This window comes from Folsomia candida, unplaced genomic scaffold, assembly GCF_002217175.1.
Source record: "Folsomia candida strain VU population unplaced genomic scaffold, ASM221717v1 Fcan01_Sc001, whole genome shotgun sequence".
NCBI lineage: Eukaryota > Metazoa > Arthropoda > Collembola > Entomobryomorpha > Isotomidae > Folsomia > Folsomia candida.
In genome coordinates, this window is record NW_019091193.1 from 23,063,996 (window position 1) to 23,081,551 (window position 17,556).

At 37.8% G+C, this 17,556-nt stretch overlaps 4 protein-coding genes and 1 long non-coding RNA gene across 8 annotated transcripts; 2 read left to right on the forward strand and 3 right to left on the reverse strand.

The window, feature by feature from the left end:
• Positions 1–1,402: 1,402 nt before the first annotated feature.
• LOC110851924 (caffeoyl-CoA O-methyltransferase) lies at positions 1,403–3,187 on the forward strand. Its single transcript, XM_022099870.2, has 6 exons — positions 1,403–1,554; positions 1,660–1,926; positions 2,047–2,153; positions 2,241–2,441; positions 2,520–2,675; positions 2,797–3,187. Exons 1-6 carry the CDS (start codon positions 1,545–1,547, stop codon positions 2,842–2,844), a joined length of 789 nt encoding a protein of 262 aa, XP_021955562.1. The 5' UTR covers positions 1,403–1,544; the 3' UTR covers positions 2,845–3,187.
• Positions 2,969–4,886, reverse strand: LOC110851915 (alpha-tocopherol transfer protein-like). Of its 2 annotated transcripts, XM_022099858.2 has the most exons (8): positions 4,728–4,886; positions 4,549–4,631; positions 4,377–4,483; positions 4,136–4,286; positions 3,724–3,920; positions 3,531–3,641; positions 3,219–3,382; positions 2,969–3,135 (listed from the first exon to the last, which is right to left on the reverse strand). In XM_022099858.2, the coding sequence occupies exons 1-8, from the start codon at positions 4,748–4,750 to the stop codon at positions 3,111–3,113; spliced, it is 861 nt and encodes a 286-aa protein (XP_021955550.1). In that variant the 5' UTR covers positions 4,751–4,886; the 3' UTR covers positions 2,969–3,110. The 2 variants fall into 2 exon arrangements, with proteins under 2 accessions (XP_021955550.1, XP_035709683.1); XM_035853790.1 differs by lacking the exon at positions 4,728–4,886 and having other exon boundaries at positions 4,549–4,708.
• A 592-nt stretch (positions 4,887–5,478) lies between these two features.
• LOC110857480 (T-box transcription factor TBX19) lies at positions 5,479–12,410 on the reverse strand. Its single transcript, XM_022106072.2, has 8 exons — positions 11,846–12,410; positions 11,300–11,411; positions 10,959–11,054; positions 10,712–10,880; positions 10,459–10,626; positions 10,042–10,153; positions 9,759–9,902; positions 5,479–6,438 (listed from the first exon to the last, which is right to left on the reverse strand). Exons 1-8 carry the CDS (start codon positions 12,216–12,218, stop codon positions 5,972–5,974), a joined length of 1,641 nt encoding a protein of 546 aa, XP_021961764.1. The 5' UTR covers positions 12,219–12,410; the 3' UTR covers positions 5,479–5,971.
• Positions 12,411–14,000: 1,590 nt separating this feature from the next.
• LOC118433840 lies at positions 14,001–14,930 on the forward strand. Its single transcript, XR_004833606.1, has 2 exons — positions 14,001–14,110; positions 14,383–14,930. It is a non-coding gene; the product is annotated as an uncharacterized LOC118433840 (long non-coding RNA).
• Positions 14,931–14,951: 21 nt separating this feature from the next.
• On the reverse strand, positions 14,952–17,517 carry LOC110862063. Of its 3 annotated transcripts, none has more exons than XM_035846153.1 (7): positions 17,386–17,509; positions 17,299–17,314; positions 16,829–17,219; positions 16,622–16,759; positions 16,130–16,540; positions 15,899–16,042; positions 14,952–15,827 (listed from the first exon to the last, which is right to left on the reverse strand). In XM_035846153.1, exons 3-7 carry the CDS (start codon positions 17,186–17,188, stop codon positions 15,477–15,479), a joined length of 1,404 nt encoding a protein of 467 aa, XP_035702046.1. In that variant the 5' UTR covers positions 17,189–17,219; positions 17,299–17,314; positions 17,386–17,509; the 3' UTR covers positions 14,952–15,476. The 3 variants fall into 3 exon arrangements, with proteins under 3 accessions (XP_035702046.1, XP_035702044.1, XP_021966910.1); XM_035846151.1 differs by having other exon boundaries at positions 17,299–17,317; XM_022111218.2 differs by having other exon boundaries at positions 17,299–17,517.
• Positions 17,518–17,556: the final 39 nt, after the last annotated feature.

Consider the following 17,556-nt stretch of genomic DNA (forward strand, 5'->3'; position numbering starts at 1 on the left):
AGGTGCGCCATCTCCAAATTGCTGTTGGGTGAATACGGCGAAACATGAAGGACTCGGGAAAATTTTTGTGATTGAAACCCTTTAATATTTCCTTCACAAATTATGTCACGCCAAACAAACCGTGAAAGGCAATCTACAAAAAATAAACCTGCACTAATTTGGTTAGTGGTGGTCGAAATTGTGCAATCTTTGTATCCTGCCGTGCTCAAAGTGAACACGCAAAAGGAGAAATTGATTAGATTATTTGCAAGATTAGATGACATGAAACTTACCTCGGAGAAAATATTTCAGAAGTCTGATTGCATTACATTACGGTGAGTGTTATGCTTGACACATTACCATGCATGCCATTCAAGCAAGAAACAGCTTGAAATTGTACTTTGGTTTACCGGTAAAGAAAGTGCTCCGCAGAGCCCGAGTCATGTAAAATCCTGGAATATATTTTATATCCGTAATTATTTGTCCCCTTGCACTTTCGTGCCAAATTTCAACAAACCAATTTTTTGGAAATTCGACGGGGGCCACTTGTTTCTCCCCAAATCATAATTTAGTCGTGCTGGTATTATATGTTCAGGTTAGTTTACAAATACGATTAATTCTCCGAATATTAGCCTATTATGTACGACCTTTCCGAATATTGACCTGATGATCCACTTGACCGATTTTGTTCATGTTCGAACTTAACTTCTAATTTTACGTATGTTAACACACTAAATTTGTGCACTAAATTTCAAGTTGATACATAGAATAATTTTACTCGAGTTAGACGGACATGACGGTTACATGTGAGTCCAGACTTCGACTAAAAAGTGACGCCACGAAGTGATAAACTCCGGTAAACAAATTAGAAATCTGATGCAAAGAATCTGATAAGTTGACTTGTAGTTGACCAAAGGAAACGGTAAACTACGAAACTTGGCATGAGTACAAGTTTTGTAAAGCTTTGTTGCATGTTGTATGTCCTGACGATTAGTATTGAGTTTTTCAGGTGAACTTCACATTACATGTACATATTTATGTTTGACCAAGAGCATTCAAGCAGTGTGGAATACCATAGAGCTATGTTATATACATCATCCTCCATAAATACGAAACGCTGAAGAAATATAGTTACGCATATTGATGTCAACCATCTTTCATATCATGAACCGAGTTCAAAATCCTAAAGTTCACTACTACATGTCTTTGCCTCAGCAGTTTTGCATAAATGCCTTTCTGGACTGCAGGTATTTACTCTCATGGAGAGTATCAATGGGAGATTAAATGTATGCATATGTTCATGTCTTGGCTTACTTGAAACAAATCTGAAGCATTCTTATGTTAATATTTATGTACACACGTATGTAAATGATAAAATTTTTCTTGGTTGTAACTTTTAACATACATTAGACCCTAGAAATTAGTCTAATACTTATGATTACCTACCTTCATTTTATGCCTAATGCAAGATCCCAGTTCAAGTTTCGACCTCAAGGATAAAAGTTGTGTCAGCAGAGAAGTTCCGAGTCGCTAAATTAACCCAAAATCTCCTTCATATTCAGAAAATGTCAAACGGTAATAAGTGATTTTCTAAATATTGTGTACAATAGATTTTTGTTTCGTTTTGCCCACCTCGAGCAAAATAATACGATCAAATCAATTTTAAAATTCTGACAATAGGTTGCAATGCACTTTGGACGGGTGAGGCTTCTGAGATAGTCGAGCATCTGCTCCAAGAAGTTATTACCCAAAGAGAACTGGGAGGAGACATTGATGATCCACTGACGGACAAGATTAAACGATGTCATGAGATCACAAGCGGACAAAACATCTTTCTTTCCCATGTCCTCCCACGTGAATCTGAAATCCAGAAAAAGATTTCATCCGCTACTTTGGCTGATCCAATTTTGAGAAGCGCATCATTCATGCTAAGTGGACATCTAGTCGGTTAGTAAAAAAGTGTTCCTTGTTATTGTCTGATAATTAATTCAGGCTTCTACCGAGGGTTACTTGAAATTTTGGGCAGAGTAGGATGGGTATATTTCGTTTTTTGAAATATTTCCTCAGGTGAACTACTAAAAATGGTGGCAGAAATGACGGGGGCTAAAACGATCCTGGAGATTGGAACCTTCACTGGTTATTCTGCAGTCACTTTGGCAGATACGTCTTTTTGTGTAAGTTTTTGGTGAACTATGAAGTCCCATTTAGTATCTAGTATGCAACTTTTTTCATACTTCTCGTCCTTATCATATATACTCTAGGAGGAATTGGTTACTTTGGACAATAATCCTTATTGTGAAGAGTTCCTTGAACGCCAGCTAAAAGGCACTCGGCTGGAAGAAAAGATTCGTGTTGTGATCGGACATGCGCTTGACTCACTTCAGAAGCTTCGTGACGAAGGAAAGTCCTTTGACATGGTCTTCATTGATTCAAATAAAACCGAGTATTTGGATTACTACAAGGTAATTCGCTTTAAAAACCAGTTAATTATTAAAAATTTTGTTGTGCTTGATATGTTAATCGTTTAATTACTTTGATAGTGCATATTGGATAACAATCTTCTCAACGCACGCGGAGTAATTTTGTGTGACAACATTATGTGGGGCAGTGATACCTTCATGGACCAATCCTCGCCCATCGGGCGAGCACTTCATCGTTTCGTTGAGTTTGTGAAGACGGACGACAGGGTTGACCAGGTTGGTGCATACATAAATATGCATAGTTCATCATGCTTATGCGTGTGCAATTAGTTAAATACTAGTGCTTTCTTTAAACTGAATAGTGTTGCTAGTAATCACGAATCTTTATCAATTGCAGATGGTATTCCCACTAAGAGACGGAGTTATGCTCATTAGGTCCAAGTAGCCGAGTATTCATTAGATTGTATACGATAAGACAAGTGTACGAAATCTTCACTAGAAGTAAATTTCTTAAATAGTAATTGGAAATTTAAGTTTCTTTAAACATTACAAATTTATTCCATTATCGCAATAATTGTATGATTAGTAAATTCTGGTCAATAATTCAACATTCCTTTTGTAAATTAAATTTTACTTAACTTTATACTTTAAAGAAAGTCACATCAAGTAAAAATAAGCATAAAATTCCCGTAGTAAAATTCCAGAAAATCCTTAAGAAGACAATGTCTTTTGAACTCTAAATATTATGCAAAAAAAGAGAGACGTAAATAAATACTAGTTTGCAATGATTAGTGTGTATATTTTATAAGCGAAACTTACGACGCGTATCCCCCATAACCACTGGCGATAAGACTTTGCATCATTTTACATATATCCTGTTCAAACGCATCATGTTCCTCCAACTCCCCACCGAGGGACACTGGCAATATCGCCTTTGGCACCTTTACATGCAATGTTGACAAATCTCCGTAATGTATATGAACCTGAGAATAAAAGAATTAACGTTTTATTCAAAAGAACAAAATTTACGCTAATGATAAAAACTAGACGCATATGTATAACTCGAGCCCTATGAGTTTCTATTTTATTTTTAAGGCCGAAATATATGTCTTTTTAAATTTTATTCCAAACCTTGTCTCCGATCCACTGTTTCGCAACGGGATACAACGCGTTGTACAGCATGTTGCACAGCATTCCTCCATTCACTACATGAATTGCCTTTGGAAAAACGGGTAAGCTGCTCTGTAGAAATAATGAAACATTTCCTAATTAGTCACATTTGTCAACTGTGTCAACCCGATTATGAATGCGCCAGACTATTTACCACAATTAGATTGAAGCCTTTAATGACAGCCATGGGTGTGAGGTAGGAGGCTTGCCAAAATGATAATTCGGCACAATCGAGAATGATAACAGCTCCGGTCTCTGAAAGCTTTTCGTCTATCCGGAAACCAAGCTCGACGAGAAGTGTGCCCTGTGTAATAAAGTCATCCACCGGATTCTCGGCTGGGTTCCAAAATTCTGCAATACATTTGTGAGACTTTTATGATTTAAGCATGAATATTTATTTAAAATCATTGGATGTAGTAAGGCCATTAATACTCTGTGGTTTCATTCATGGTGATTATCTTACTGATAGGATAACCACCTTGTGAATTCACGGAGTATGAATGAGTATTCCAAGGGGTACGCAGTTTAGAAACCTTATTACAATAAAAATTGAAACGTTGACTCACTGGCTCTTGTTAAAATGACCATGGCGTCCTCATCATCTCGATACTTGAGCAGGGCAACATTGTTGGTTTCCAGCATTTTCAGTTGCACACTTGGAAATTTTTCAAGCACTCCAGGGTAACTAGTGATTCTGTAGTATATGTAGCTTTCCAGCTAAACATGATTAACAATAAACACAACATTTTAACATGTTATCTAATAGCACTAATGAATGCAATATTCCAAGTATTATTCAAACCATACATATTCATAGGTCTTGTTAGCATCTCGAGCATTAGCCAGAAAAAACTGGTGAATGAATTGATCGTCAAATATTTCACGTAATCTAGCAAAAGCTTCCGGTTTGTTCTCTGAAATTATTTAAAACAAGTTTATTTAAATGTTGGGAATTGCATACGCATTTAAAAATTCAAACCTTTTATCCTTGTTCGAAGCAAGTTTACAGCACTATGATCTTCGCTGGCAGGAATTGCCACGTTTGATTGGGTATTGAACAACCTCCATAATAAATATAAAATAAATATTTGCATTTTAATGAAATCTTTATAAACAGATAATAAGTTTCCTTAAAAAAACATAATTAAAATTTCTTACTCTACTGCAGTTTTCCGATCCATTGCGAAGCGAATCCAAAGTGTTTAACAGTGGTATTCTTTTGGTAATGCTATCGTTTCGATTTCTGCATCCACTTCCTGTGCTCGTACGCGTTATGAAATCAACTGAACATGATCGCATTGCGTAGAGGAATTTTGTTCGTGCACACAACTGGCTGGTACAAATACGAAAGTTTGTGTACGTAGTGGGAGTGGGTGATAAGATGTCTCAAGATTGGTTTTGTTGGGGGAAGGGTATGTATTAAACCAGTTTATATGCGATTGGGTTCCTACTGAAAAGTATACACGACGACTTATGCATGTTATCTATAAGAAGTCATACATTCAAGTTATTGTTGTTAAATTCAGTGTTGCGTGGCCTAATTGTAAAAATGGACAACACATTCTGCTGTACCCAATGAGTCATGCTAGTGACCACTGTGTACCAATTCTCATTTGGTCTTGGGCCATATACGTACGCAGTTGTTTGGCTAAGAAATTTTTGGCCCTTTAATTTTTTTAAAGAATAAGCAATTCTAGATTAATTTATTTGTAAATGTGTATGTAATATTAATTTGAAATAGGAATGTTTTGTGTTTTGGAATCTGGACATTTAAGGCTAAATTTAAATTTATGCATGATATTAACTGAACCTAATCTTGCAATTGACTCGGCGAATTATTACAAAATTGGATCTTGAACTTGCAACTATGCTTGATAAATAACAAACACATACATCAGGATAGAAGACATTAAATTACATTAAATAACAGACTTTATTATATTTACCTTCTACGCCTTATGCATATAAACTTATGATAAGTAGAGTTAAAGTGATTACATTTTCAACTTCATTTTAATGAACTAATAAGTTATGTATTCCTGAACTTTACACAATACTTACTTACGTGATCGTATACAAATATCACTAGCAGAGTCGGTTCGGACGGTATTGCACATGCTTTTCCTTAAGCTTGACCAATACTTCACGTCATCTTCATGTCATGCCCCAATCCGATTTTTTGATTGGTCGAAATTCTTAATTGTGATGATGATATTATTTTTGATTAGCCAGTCAAAAAATCGGATTGGGAGCAGCAACTGAAGATGAAGTGAAGTATGGATGCAGCTTTAGTCGAGTGAATGAAAGTTAACAATTCCTAATACAACGTTACGTATAACAATAAGGAACATACTTTGTAATTTAAATATAAGTAAGAAGTCGACGATTGATATGCAAATCTTTCAATTTCCTTCAATTTTTAACCCAAAGTTCAGCCCTGGTTGAGTGGGTGGAGGAGTGAGTGGCGACCATTTAATGATTCCGACCTCCTCCCTCTCCTTGTTATTGCCGGACGAGTCGTAGCTGTGTTCCTGCTGCCCTCCTGGTGGCGACCCTTGTTGTGAAGAGGGTTGGAGTTGGTGATGGTAGGGAGACAGCTCTCCAGCCCCACAACTGCTCCCCAGGGGCAAAGGACTGCTGCTCGCGTAGTGGTGGTGGTGATACTCGAGAGGTGCAAGGGGCAGTTGGTAAGGGGGTGAGAAGGATTTCGGGTTACTTGGCGGCGGGGGTGGTGGTCCCACCCCGACCTGCGTCGTCTCGTGCCACGGGTAGAACGAGCCCCCAGTCGTGGCGGACGAGGCACCCGGCCAGGTCATCCCAACGCTGGGGTTCGTAGGGGTCGACCACACGGTGCTCGTTTGTTCATATCCTGCAAATAAAGTAGTTAATGCTCTCAAATCTCCATCAATTCGCATTTTCACAATTCATCACTATTTGTGTGCATTGTATTCGTGGTGGGATTATACATATATGAAGCAATACATCATTTATTATGTATCTTATTATTCCTTATGCGAGGAAGATCACTCTGCAAGTAGTTCTTGAGACAAAGACACCGACACCTCTTCGTATTATGAGGAACCCTTAATGGCCTTCACGAGGACGGGCCTCCAATAAAACACTGTGCCGACGTTGGATGGATGGTGAAATGACTGGATGGAATACAATGGATACACCTGAGAAGAGGGGTCCATTTGCACAAAACTACCACAACAAGCATAAATGATAAATGAAAACTAATTCGAAGTGATAGTTTCATGCAGACGCAACATGCACGCGTGGTAATTGGGTTCAGATAATTCATGATATACTTATTGTTAGAGTTGATTCATGTATTCAGTAAACTCATGTACAAGGAAACACCTATGTCAACAAGTACATACACACGTAATTGATGTTGTGACAATTAGGTAATACACGACAATCTTGCAAACGCTACATATTTAACAGAATTTGAATGAAACGATGCAACTAAATTTGTACGAGCTGCATTGACCGAAGAGATGCAGTTTTTTAGTACTCTGAACTGTTTAATTGTGTTAAGGTGCACCAGGATTTCTTGATACGAGTACGTTTCCCACCTTGGACCAAGTCATCCTCTTTTCATCCAACCATTTTATAGACGTCGTCGGTCTCTTTGAAGTCTCGAGACCCATCATTGTGTGAATTGTTTGGTCGAAGGTGGTTGGTTCGTCTGTGTGGCTCATTCATAGCTTTACCATCCGTTTATTAGTACCATGGTCGAGTTGGGCAAGAATTTTCAGAGAATTATTTCCATTCTTCTATCCACAAATTTTATGATCTTTACCTAACGCTTCCCAAATTTAATGTTTTTTCTATTTACATTTACTCGCCAACAAAACAGGGACATCTACATTGAGAAAGATTTGAACTGAATAGAAACCTTGTAAAGCTAGTGAGCTACTATATGTACAACCTAAAAATACACTCATAAAATGGAAAAGTTTAAGTGGCCATTCCAGGACCAACCACAAACTTACCGTTTTCACACTTTACGTACAATGCATGACCAGAAAACTATCTAAGCTCTGTCTCTTTGGAAATGTGCATGCATAGCAATATTGAAATTAGGAGAAAAGTATGGGTTATAGCAAGTTGACTACTGCTCAATGCCTTACATCTTCCACGGGTGCTTATATATGAAGTTAGAATGATGATGCTCACTATATCCAGGGCAGGTGCACGGTGAGCCGAACCCCAGACGGGGCATTATTAGCTCGCCCTGCGTAGCACGAGAGCTATTGAATTCCTCATGTCCGTCCGTCTGTCTGTCCGTCTGTCTGTTAACGACCTTTTTGCATCAATTGATGCTAATTAAAAATCCCCTTGACCATTATTGGATACGTTAGGCGCACCATTGGTACTAAACAAACCGAATCAAATTTTTTAACAAGTTAATAGGACCATTGATATCTAACAATCGGGAACACAAAATGATGCGAAATAATTGGGGGAAGGGATGCAAAACGCTCCAATAGTGCAGAATATCCGGGAGAAATGATCATACAATTTTGACATAAATTTTTCAAAATTATCGTTGATCGTTGGTAGGTAATTCTGCACCAGTGATGCACAATTTTTGGACTCTTCTCGATGCATAATAATTATTGATCTATTTTGTTTAATTTTTCTGCACCATTGGTGCAACATTGCATAAAAATTATTGATCCACGTTGTTGGATTTTTCTGCACCATTGGTGCATAATTGCAAAAAATTATGTAACTATTTTGTTGCATTTTTCTGCACCTTTGGGGCAAGTTATAACCAAATCATTATTACAGGGTGAGCTACTTCTAACGTTACTACGGTTTATTTTTGTTTGTATTTTTGTTAACTTTTTAAAGGTGGAGGGTTCAGAAACCACAATCCCTTTGCCCTATAAAGACCTAGTGACCGTGTGTACGGAACGAAAAGTGAGAAATATCAAATTTTCGTACTTTTCGTTCCGTACACACGGTCACTAGGTCTTTATAGGGCAAAGGGATTGTGGTTTCTGAACCCTCCACCTTTAAAAAGTTAACAAAAATACAAACAAAAATAATGCTCCGTCTGGGGCTCGATCCTGAAAATAATTTGTCCGTTTTTTCTAATGTTCGGCTCACAGTGCACCTGCCCTGGATATAGTGAGCATCATCATTCTAACTTCATATATAAGCACCCGTGGAAGATGTAAGGCATTGAGCAGTACTTGGGTAAATTTTCATTCAATCGTGAGTGAACACACATGAAGTATGAAAAATATTGATTGTGAATCACACGACTTTCTTCCTGTGAGACCATTTCTGTAGACAAGTCCCGTTCATAATTACGTGTGTGTTCTGATTGATGGTTATGGTGGTGAAGATAATTAATGTTTGATTTCCATTTGTTCTGCTGTCTTTCTTTCTTTTCTTTCTTTGTGGGATATTGAACCAAGAAACAATAAACACGGAGAGAGAGAGAGCAGGGAATAAATGAAAGACCATTGTGCTGAGGTTTGAGTTCTGGTCATAAATGCCAGTCAAGTGGCCACAAAATAAGTTGTAAATATTTTTTCAGGCTCATCTTTGCTATAAAATCACACTTGCTCAGCACTTAAACATTTAAAGAGTGCATGCATCCAAATCCGTCATGATGTAATGTTGAAGGAATACAAACCAAGTCGGTCAGAATTAGTGGGGTGGTCTACATACCAGAGACACCTTATAAAACAAAATAATTTATGAAACGAACAAAAATTACCATTATCAATCCAATAAACTCTAAAAACCGACATTATCAGAAACCAAACATTTTTGAAGCTCAAAGTCTCGGTGGTAATTTAATTTGAAATGAGCATAAATGCTGTGGTGGCACCCGTCCGTTGACTTTTTTGAATTAAGACTCTGCACGCACGCACTTCATTTTTTATGTAGGCGGTTTGTAACATTAATTGCATTCGCCAAGTTTAACTGCATTGAATTTGCGATTTTACTACCAGCCTAATGAGATTACGGCCTTTAATTACTCTTTTACAACGCCGTCTCTCTCTCTCTCTGGGCTGACAGACGTGTGTATGAATAAGTAAGTGAGAACAGAAAGTCATTTTGCCCCAACGAGTCATTCATGCAAGGATCAGTATGCAGATTTTGTGCATCTATTTATATTAGAACTAAACGACTAAGGAAAATATAAAAATAAAGCTTTACCCGAGGTTACACCCTCGATTCGGGTCCTCTTGGGCTCAGAAGAGTATGGAGATGACCATGATCGTTGACCAGAGCCACTGGAAGCGGATGGAGAGGCAGCCGTGGCGTAGTAGGAACTCGGAGGGTGGAGATACCAAGCAGAATCTGCCAACAAAATTTTTGGAACGAAATTGTAAGTTTTTCATTTATGGGCATTTCATTTTCATGTCTCGCATTGCCCTTTGGAGTTACATCGTATGAAAATAGTTGTTTCTATTAATCCTAAATATCAATTTGTCCTTACACTGTGGATGATTATAAAACAAATCAGTTCTTCGAGGGTCCAATCCTGGCCTTTCTTTAGCATCCAGAAATGCCTTAGCAAAAGGATTGTACCTTATCTTCAATGCGGTTACCTGCGGCAAAAAAAATCCAACATAGTCGAAATCTCATTGTAGTAAAACTAGGACAGGTTGACCAAATCTGTGAGCAATGTTTGATCGGAACAAATATACACCGTTTTTGAAAGAGACCTTGATTCAGTATCACCATAATTGGTGAGGGTCCATGCTAACCAACATAGTGACCAATGGTCACATTATCATCAACCAAAATAAGGCGTTTCCGGTCAAACATGGAAAAGTTTCACACATGCATTTCGAAGTTGTTTGAAATGGGGCATTGCAAAAAAGGGAAAATGTTTGTTGTCGTAGTTCCTCACCTCTTCGTTCTGGTAGGCCGTGACAGCCACGAACTGCGTCTCTGGAAGTGGATGGATGCTGCTGGCTCGGCTGTTGCGTAATAGCGCGTCTGGACTTCCGGCAGTGTCTGCGCCCACGCGAACAATATGGACGCGAGGCTCGTAACGGTGGAGTGAGTGGAGCATTATCTGAAGGAAAATTTCAGGCCATGTGGAAAACGAGCTGTTTAAGTATTAGATTATTTTACTATGATATAATTTGCTGTACACTAACCTGAACATTTCCATTGGTTTTGTTCGTGAGTTTTACTTTATGGAACGAAACAATGTCTTTAGTCCAGTGTGATCCAAAATTTGGGGATTCTGGGTGTATGTACAGTGCAGTTGTCGGTGCACACTCAGCTTTGCCTCCTGGCACCCATTCCCCATTTACATATTTCCATCTAAGAAGATAAGCCACCAGTTCTTAGAAAATAGAAACGGAGTGTAGTCCTAATAGATGGTCATGAATGGTGTGCTACCTGTGTGAATCGATCTGAACAAATTCTAGAACAACATTGTACATGGCGTTCGGAACCAGACCTGAGATTCGAATCCGTACGACGGGAAACATTCGCCTTTAAAAAGGAAAATAATCTATGAATGCTATGAAGCAAATTAAATACGAAACTGAGCAAGTAGAAAGTGAGATTTCGTAATTATTAGAGGAAGTGGTGTTGGATGGAATAAGGAGAAAGTTTTGTGGGGCAATTTGATAGCATAGCATAGCATTACTTGCAGTCCTTTACATTTGCATTCTTGCTTTGCTGCAATCATTCTAATTCCTAAACATAATTATAAGTTTCATTATACTTTAACGTACCGACCACTTTTTGTAACTATCATTTCGTTTGTCAATCCGTGAAACTTGTCCCAAAGTTCTCGATCTTCCAAGACAACTCTCGGCCCGTCCTCAAGTTCCACCAGGCCAGCCCCTAATCAAAAGTAATCAAAGTAACAATAAATAACCACTCAAACATTTATGTACATATGCACATTGCCTTGGACGACACAAAGAGTTGACCCTCATGATTGAGAACAAATTGTCAATAAAAAGTCCCCAATAAAAAACAAGTATATTCAACCTTTTCCAGGTAATTGAAACGTTCCATATGTCATAAAACAGTACAATTAGCCCAAAGTTGACAGGTGACAGGTGTACACCCATCAATAAAACGGGTAAAAATAGCAGGCACAGTGGGCCTACGGTGGGAAAGGTGTCCTGCACCTGCACGATAGATACTTGCACGGGGTGAAAGTTGGGTCGGTTCACTTCGGCAAATCGTCGCATGTTTGTGATATTCAAAATACATGTAGCAAAACTTTGATACTTTACACGTATCTCACTTTCACCCAGATTGGAACTTACCCCCATTATTGCTTCCTCCTCCATGCAGGGTGTGAATCAGCAGAGTTTGCGACCCTGTTGGTGGTGGGGACGAGTCGACCAAGCCACCCAGGTGACCACCTCCACCCACCAAATAGTGGTGCTGCTGAGGATGGTGTTGTTGCTGTTGCTGTTCTGGGTGGACAGCACCCCACCCATACAATTCCCCATAACCACCACCACCGCACTCCCCATAATGACAAATCACTCTGGGCGAGGAGTCGTTTTCTTCCTCCACCACAACTTGTCGTTGACCTGCGACACTGCCAACGACGCCGCTGTTGCTGTCGCCGTCACCCTGCTTCTTGCCACCACCACCACCACTGCCACGTCTGGAGTTGGACTGCTTATGCATTATATTTTATTTTCGATTTCTGCTCCTTGATAGAGTGAGTGGGTGCCGAATTTCTCGATGGGGTTAGCAAGGACATGTAAATTAAGGGTTGATTGGGTTTGTGATTAGGAGTGGAGGTGATAAGAGACGAAATAATGTGTGTTGGTGGAGAGGTGTGAGATTTAACTGAGACTCGCAAACTCAGAAGGAAAACTAAGCCGAGGACTTGGAATTGAGAATATCACCACCAACCATCTCACCAGACAAACCAACCTACTTGATGGGAAATTAAGAAAAAAGGGTACACACATATTCTTACGACCATCCATTCGTGCACGATTTATGGAAGGGATGAGCCACGCCGTGTTGCTAAGAAGGAGGCATCAGATGAGGAGATGATGATACAACAGAACACATGCATACGATGAGATTTGCCATCATGGTGTAAGGTGTGTATCGGCATGGTGTCACTTCGTGGAGTCATAATCAGTGATGGCTTAATTGCTTCTGTAGATACATTTTATTAAGTAGAGTCGCCATCTCGCCCATCCACAGAGGTAAATTCGTGTGAGGAGCATTATATGGAAGTATTCATGTACATACATACCTGTGTACATGTTCAACACCGTCATAATAATTTATCTAATTGTTCAAATAATTTACATGCATGGATTTATTATAGTTTCATAATCTCGTAATCAAATTAAACCAATTTTCTTCCATTATTATCATCCCGTGATTTATGTGTAACAACTTTATTTTGCTTTCTTCTCGAATTACTTATCGGTTGTACTTCGCTTCAATGTTTGAAAATGTCATGGCGAAGACTTTCCCCATTTATTGATGAACACTTTCTCCTGCTCTTACAAATAATTTTCCACAAAAAAGGATCTCAACATTGTATTTCAAAAAGTGAGGAGTGGTGTGACGACTCCATCACCGTTTCTTGAAGATGATCCAACCAAGTTGGCGTCGCGTGGTGGTTGGTTCTGCCTTTCTCTTCTCTCCGCCTCCTTTCTCAGCATCACTCGCAAAACGCACCAACCGCAGCCCCCTCAATCTCATCTTATCTCGAGACTTGGAACAATTCTTAGAATTAGATAATGCCAGAATTAAATTTACTAAATATTACTGCGTATCCACTAATAAAGTTTCAACCGATGTAAATCTGAAAATGTCGTGCATATCTAGTTTGCATTATCATTTTGTCAAATACGAGCATACATAAAATAAATCAGTTTCTGGGTTTCGTACGCATGTTTTAGACTGAAATATATGCTTTAAATATGACAATAATTAAGTAAGAATTAGATAATTTCATGCGATGGTCATCATATCTTTATTTGCTCGCCTATTCTTAATGTTTTCTAGTTTGTTCCTCCCTGAACGACGAACGGAGGCTGCCTGCCTTGGGAATTCAGATGTTTGTTTGTTCTGTCATAAAACATTTTAGTTATTAGCATAACAATAAAACCACCAGAGAGTGAGGAGTGCATACAAATCATCACTCACCAACTTGTTTTACAAATGTTATTTCACTCGTCTTCAAGAAAGCAAGCACATTATTTAAGCGTTCAACAACTCTAAAATCCGTTTCACTCTTGATGGGTCCACGGTCAAATTGAATTTTAGCCGCCCTCCAATGTTAACCTTATGGGCACGTGATTTTGCCGCCAGAAATTCAGACCCTATTACTTGTGAATTGCACTTTAAACATAGATTTGTATCCTTTACTTATGGCGTTGAGCCTTTTAAGAGAGGAATACATAAATCACCCCTACATCAAAATGCGAAGTAACAATGTTGCAATATGGTTGGTATTTATACATCGTATTTCGAGGTTTCATAAATATTCAACAAATTGCAGGAAACTAGAAATTTGTAAAGGATTCCACATAAATAGTTTGTCAAAGGTAATTCATTGTTCGTAGTGATATCTACATATTATTTTCTATTGATACTATAAATACTTGAACCCGTAAGTATTTCTTCTCAGCACCTTAATTCTTTTCATAAATACAAATAAATTGTCAATTTCATACTGAAACTTATAAGAAAATTATATTGGGTTCCCATAGCATAATTTTGAAGCATCCTTATTTCAACATAATGAGCCATTGATTGTCAATTTTTTAAAAGAAATCGTAATTTACATTAATAATGTGCATTTGGGTTGGTGTTGTAGAAATTCTGAAAAGATGCAATTGAGACATCATCCATGGGAAGTGCACAGGCTCGGGACCACACAGTTGTCTGTCTCATCTCAGCAATTATAAGATCATAAAAATCATATATTTTCTTTGATGTATCCGAATTGTCCTTAGGTAGGGATTTCAATTTATACCGATTATGTACAATTTAAATATGCATTATCTTTAGTCAGCCATAAATTTGTGTGCATATGTATGCGTACATAAGTATATGATGTTATATTACCTGTAAAATTACCTACCGATGTTTTTTCATTTATTGGAACGTGCCCACAGATGAAGCCATTTACTTGGATTTGTAGAGTTCGGTTCGGGTGTAATAAAGTAAAATAGAATTTTTATTTTATTCCGCTTTATGACTCTACCTTTCCTCTCGATGCACTTAACTGCAATTATTACATCCGTTGCTTTTCGGTGGGGTCTACAATACCCATTTATGTTCTAGTTACCAAGTTAACGAAGATATTTCATGAGCATGGTTGGACAAAAAATATAATAAATTATAAATATGTATCCATAAATACATCTAATATCTACGAACGAATAAGTATTACCGAATGTTATTTATTAGTAAAAGAAATGTCAGGTCTGAATTTTTATTTGAGTGTTTACAAGTAATAATTAGTAGTGCAGTACATGCTTATCATTTCAATTGGAATCTGCATAAAATTCAGCCTTAGTTGATTACTATTTTTTGGAGATATTTTCAATATTTATAATAAGAGTACTCAAAGCAATCGAGTTCATTTAGATTATGATGCGGATCAAAATCTAATCATTCAAAAATTTCATGTAGTGAAAAGTAACAGAATAGGATCACAATAAAATAAAATTTCATTGATAATCTTTAAAATTGCAATTTAAATTATTATTATGCTATTGGAAAGTATGGCGCAATCAATCAATTCGTTTTGGTAACCCTAATGATCCGTTGCTTTGAGAACCAATACTACCAAGCTATGAAAATAAATACAGTTCTGCGATAAAAAATATTGAAAAAATATTACAGTTAAAAATTAATACTTTTCTAGTGGTGTTGCATGTATTAACCCGAAGTGAATACTGCAAATTACAAATCCTCACTGATGAGTCCAGTTTCCCAGTTCACCGTTCCTTTAATTTTCCATGGATCAACCGAATCATCAGAAACTAACAAAGAAACGTCCACATCGCAGAGCTCGGAATCATAAACAAATGATGACGATGTATTGTAGATCTGACTTTGTGATGCCGATTCCTTGTCCACTTTATCCACTTCAGGGTAAAAATTTTCAAAAACTTTCTCATTGAAAGGAATTTTATCGAAAATACGTTTGGACAAAATAATGGAATGGAAGTAGGAAATATCTTCAGAACTCAAATTGGAAGTCAGAATTGCTTTCCATGCAGACACTTCATCTCTTCTGCTAATTGAGTGGTCCTGGGAATAAGAGATTTGTCTTGAACAATCCATGCAAACTCAATAAGAAAAGTAAAATAAAGAGAACTTACCAACGTCATAGTTTGCCTGAGTAAACCCTGTGTTAGATGCATTAAACGGATGATTCCACCGGCTCTACTATTTGCTACCAAATGGGGTAGAATCAGCATGATTACCCAAACAAGTGCCCTTTTATAGCTAAGGCACGACATTGCCTATCACAATTAGCAAAATAAACATTGCTCTAAATGTTCGAAACTAATGTACGCACTGGTCAAAAACTTTTGTTACAAAAATTTTACCGTTTTATGAAGAAGAGCCTGGATAAAAAAGTGGTCTCCATGAGCCTTATCCGTTTGTACACTTTGTAGGAATACATCTGCCATCTTCTTGATAAGCCTGCCTTGGATTGCCACGCTCATTGGCGTATCTTTGTACGACAAGTGGCATTCGTTTTCTAATTGTTTCTTTACATTTACATATTGCTTGTAAAACAATAGGTCATCTTTAGTTGTGGTCAGTTCATGTTTTTCCTTTATATCTTGCTTCAAGATTTCTTCAATTTTATCAACAATATTTCCATTTTTCATCTTTATTGTCGCCACATTAAGTTCTTCTACCCATATTGTTTGAATTTTTTTCATAACACCAAGTAAGTCCAGTGCATTTTTGGAAGAAACCACTTTCAAGGACAGAGCTGAATCTAATCGAATCTAGAAAAAACAATGTAAAAAGTAAAAAGCATTTTGAAACAAGCTTAACGCTCCGGCCACCCAGTGTCTAGTGTAAAATACCTTATGTAATGTGCTGCAAAATTTATCTTCAAACATGGTCACATATCGCATCTTATCTTGTACAGTGGAAAAATCTAACGTTTTCCACACATTAAGAGCCCATACATTCAGCTTGAGTACAAGTACCTTGTGATCAATCTAAAACACGATTTAGAATATGAAACCATTTATATGTATAAGATAACAGTGTTAAACAGCTTAACGCACAGTTTGATTCGAAGATTTTAACTCCTTCGTGTCTATGTCCAACATCCTGAGGAGCTTGAACAGTAATGTCAATTCTATATTCTGAGTTGCTGCCCCCATCCCACCCGTCGTCTTGAGGATTGTGTGAAGTCGGGTCTCGGCGGCTGAACGCAAGTTTGATTCAGCGTTACCACGTTCGTTAAGGTAGGTGACCAATCGATCATGAATAAGAGGCCAGACATCGTTTAGTCGTATTTCCGACTGCGTAGGCGAAGAAAAAATAAGTGATGGTCGAAGTATCGGCGGCGCTGGTGGGACTGGTCTGTTGAATCGAAACGCTTGTTCTTGACTGCATTTTGATATCGACGGGTCGCTCTCCATCTCGCACAGCCAGGAAGTAGCCAAAACCTAACTGAAATATACAGTATCCCAAAAATTACTTACTTTGTCCATACACACAGACACAATGTCTATCTCAATAGCCGTCCTACCTGATTAATTCGCTTGCTGCTGTGTGGTACCAGTCGAGTGTATTATTTACATGTACTATATTATTTATTAACAGAATGCAACTTTACCTCGTCTTTTAATTGTTTCCTTTAGATTTACCTTTTTATTTCAAGGAGCAAAATAAAAACAAATTCAACAAAAAAAACAGTAAAAAAGAAGTTAATCATTTCCCGCTACGCAACTCTTCCCGTAAACGTCAGAGAGAGGAGCGTTCTGAGCCATTTGAGGGAGAAAGTACG